Source organism: Monopterus albus, unplaced genomic scaffold (assembly GCF_001952655.1).
Source record: "Monopterus albus unplaced genomic scaffold, M_albus_1.0 scaffold16.1, whole genome shotgun sequence".
Lineage (NCBI taxonomy): Eukaryota > Metazoa > Chordata > Actinopteri > Synbranchiformes > Synbranchidae > Monopterus > Monopterus albus.
Genome location: NW_018127896.1, coordinates 2,271,362 through 2,274,936, shown reverse-complemented (window position 1 = coordinate 2,274,936; position 3,575 = coordinate 2,271,362). Strand labels below are relative to the sequence as shown.

General features: G+C 41.4%; 1 protein-coding gene across 2 annotated transcripts in view; it reads right to left on the bottom strand.

Moving 5' to 3' along the window:
• LOC109955601 (activin receptor type-2A) overlaps positions 1–3,375 on the bottom strand; it is a 44,102-nt gene extending 40,727 nt beyond the window's left edge. For both annotated transcript variants that reach the window (XM_020591904.1, XM_020591905.1), the window contains exon 1: positions 2,437–3,375. In XM_020591904.1, coding sequence (XP_020447560.1) covers positions 2,437–2,491 — 55 coding nt within the window. In that variant the 5' untranslated portion in view covers positions 2,492–3,375. The remainder of the gene's footprint in view (positions 1–2,436) is intronic.
• Positions 3,376–3,575: the final 200 nt, after the last annotated feature.

Below are 3,575 nucleotides of genomic sequence, written 5' to 3'. Positions count from 1 at the left end.
CTTCTCTTCCAAAATAGCATAAAGCACCAAAGTGCCCCTGCCTGCCTGTAAGGCAACAAGAAAAATATCAATCACAAGAGGCTCTAATGTTATCTTATAACTGCTCAGCAGTTTCAAATGCAAGCCTATTTAATTTACTATCAAATAAAATGAACCCAAGGAAGGACTCTGCAAATGTAAAAGGGCCAAACCAGTCATTTTTGGCATTTGGGCATGAACAAACAATGACAATTGCTGCCAGTGAGTTTGTGTCAATCAACCAGTTGTTGAAGCTCTATTAATATTTTGCTATGTCTGAGTTCATACCATTGTAAACTGAGTATGTAGAGTTCCTAACTGCTGTACAAGCAGTGGCTTGTTGCTGTTTAAGGGGCTGCTGTATCATTTCCTCACTTCCTGTCTGGTGAAGGTACAGTACATACCTCACAGCAGATATTAATCACAACAAAATAGAGGCAGTGTTATTTAAGCTGTTAGGTGCAGTTTTTACATCCTCTGCATTTTGAAGCATTTTGCATAAGAATATCAACATTATCTTTTTTTTTGATGTTCTTGCAATAGGCCTCGTCTGATAAAATCCACTCTGGACTAAGTGCCATGCTCTTATCAGAGGTTTCTTGTTGTCGTTTTGAGCTGAGCCAATTCAACATGGATTTCATAGAGGACTGTTTTTCCATCTCAAGTAGGAGCCATTCATTCCCCCATTTCAAGCGGTAATGAGCAAGTGTAATAATCATCTGCTGCACTGTAAAACACAGACATCACCTGGGTTAGACTCGAACCAAACCAAATAACCCCTGTATTTAAGAAGCCTTTTCAGCTTTTATAAAAGTTGTCACACCAGGTATTTTAGAGTCTGGGACATTCCCTGCCATTATATTTTTAGACAGCAACAGAAAACCAGTTTGTTAAGTAGCAGAAGTATGCAAACAATGTGCAAAAGCACTTTCAATTTTGAGAGGAACTTCATTCTCTGCTTTGATATTAATGCACTTATCCATTAATCCAATTTCTGTTTGGGAACAACCATAGGAAAAAATCTAGGCCTTATTTCTGTTTTCTTTTCTAACCCATACAACCTCTGTGGTTATGCTAAGCTCTGCATCACGTCAAACACATCAAACCAGCTGAAAACACACAATGAAACTACGGCAGTGGGTAAGGTCATGCCTGGTAGCAGCACAAACACTATTTAGGGCAGTACAAAAAAGAAAGTTAAAAGCACTGGGTTACTACTTGTCACCTTTCTGTCATGTGACAAAGTACATCACAAAAAAAATTCAGGTTTTACAAGACCTGTCTCGGTTTCTCACGGGCATTAACACTTTGGTGGCCCAATTCTTGACATGCCTGGTCTTAAATGAAATGTTGCTGTTATGTGAAACTGAAGGTGGAATAGGTTCATTTGTAAATGGAACATCAAGCTAAAGAAATACAAACTAGCTAATGCAAATGCTATAAACCAGTATCTCCCAGTCACACAAGAACTGACATTTAAGTCCACCCATATACAAGTAACTAATATGCTCTTGGGCTCAGCCCCCTCTCCTTAATACCACCTCACTGACATTAATTATGCATCCACCTTTAGGGAGACCAGGATGTATAGCAGATGATCAGCAACACCAATACACCAAGCACTGTTGAAAACGGAACTGCTGTGATGAGATTTGACCAATACAGTATTAGAATACTGAGCAAAAGTAGTGTAAAAAGGGTTAAACCCATCAACATTCTATTATCTGAATCAAACTTTCCCTTTTGTTAACAGACTGAATGGAAATGTTTTCACAATTTAAGGTAGATTGTTTATTTTTTCTAAATACAATGGTGGTTACTTTTCTTGTGGGGATCGCAGCTTGCGTTTTACACATGAACCACTTTTATTTCCATGTGTTTATTCTGAAAATTAGATTTTACTTAGTAATTAATCACATAACTGTCTATATTGTAGGTAACACTGGGGACAAAACAGTCATCCTTGTCAAGTCGCATTATATTCTTTTTATTTTCTAATGAAGATGGTTATATTAAAAACTATTTGTACTGGTATGTCGTCGTCCCCCCGTGACCCCGTTCAGGGACTAAACGGTAGAAAATGAATGAATGAATGTTCCACTAGGAGCATAGCCTACCCATTCAGGGGCCCATTGAGGTTCCCAGGCCCCACCTTGGGCTCACTACTGACCTGCTGACATCTGCAACATGCACAATGCACATCCACACATAGAGGATGGAGGATGCAAAGAAAGAGCGCCACTAAAGAAGCAAAATGGCTGGATGGGATTTCTCCCCCTTTCCACAGGATTGCGTTGAATTGCACTGCATCCTTCACACGTAACAAGTTATGCATTGCATTCTGCAGAGGTAACAATAAGCTTTGCAATGGATTCTGCACAGCTGACAATAAACTATGCATAACCCCTCCACACCCACCTGAAGAGCAGGAGATGAGGAAAACAGCGAAGGCCAGTTTGGTGGCGTCTCCCATTTTCCATCCGAATCAGATCCTCTGGCTATAAAGAGAATTAAAACGCAACAAAAATCCCCCCAAAGCTCGAAACGACTGAGTGAAATCAAATGTCTTGCTGCTCAAAGGAGAATTGTCTCTGTAAAAAGGACATCTTTAAAATGTGGGGATCGAGCCTAAATCCTAAATATTCCCGGTAATGCAAACCTCCTAAAAGAGACGAGGGGAGGAAGAGGAGGAGGATGAAGAAGAGGATGGGGATGGCTTGTAGTATTTCCAGGTTTACAGACAAGCAATAGAGGGAGACTTGTTGGCGTTCAAGCCGAGGTTGTCGTGTAATAGCCAGATCTGCAGCATTGTTATGATCAGACCTGTTCACCTGTGCCTGTTATTCTCAGACCAGCGGAGCAGTGAGCAGAGCCACAGCCAGGGAGGGCTAACATCCATCGGACTGCAAAGCAAGCGCACTCCGCTCTCCAATCCAACTTCTCCTCAGTGAGCTCGATCGCAAAGCTGGAAAACGTCAAACTAGCGTTGAAATGCGCATTTTCACTCCCCTGTCACAAAAACAGCTGGATTAAAATGTTTTTGTTGTTATATTCCGTGTGGAAGCCTCAGTTTCGTCCGACAGTCCGCCGGGGCTGCCCGGCCACAGCCACAGCTCCGTCCACTCCAGCAGGGAAACAACCGTTTACGATGTGTTAGCCTTCTCCAAAGTGGGCAAAATCGCCTTCCTTGGTCAAAATTAGTTGAATGAATATGTGGAAACACTATCACACGATAGCACCAACCACTAAAGGTCCCGTTAATCCATGTAGCTATTGCAGTTATCGAGTTGGAAATGAGCTGGTTTTCCCAAATCCGTCTCCCCCTCGCCTCCTCTGGTCGGGACAATTTCAAGATGGCGTCAGAGACCTACGTCAAAATAAATAAACTGATATAGGGAGCATCCGGTAAAGTGTTTCAAAATAGAATATGACACTAAAATATATAATGCGGGGTCAAATGTTTTGTTTTGTTTGTTGTTGTTGTTTTGTTTGTTTGTTTTTTTGAGTAAGGTAGGTCTACTCTTGTTTGTCATTGTGGGGCTCTGGGAATTTGGTTG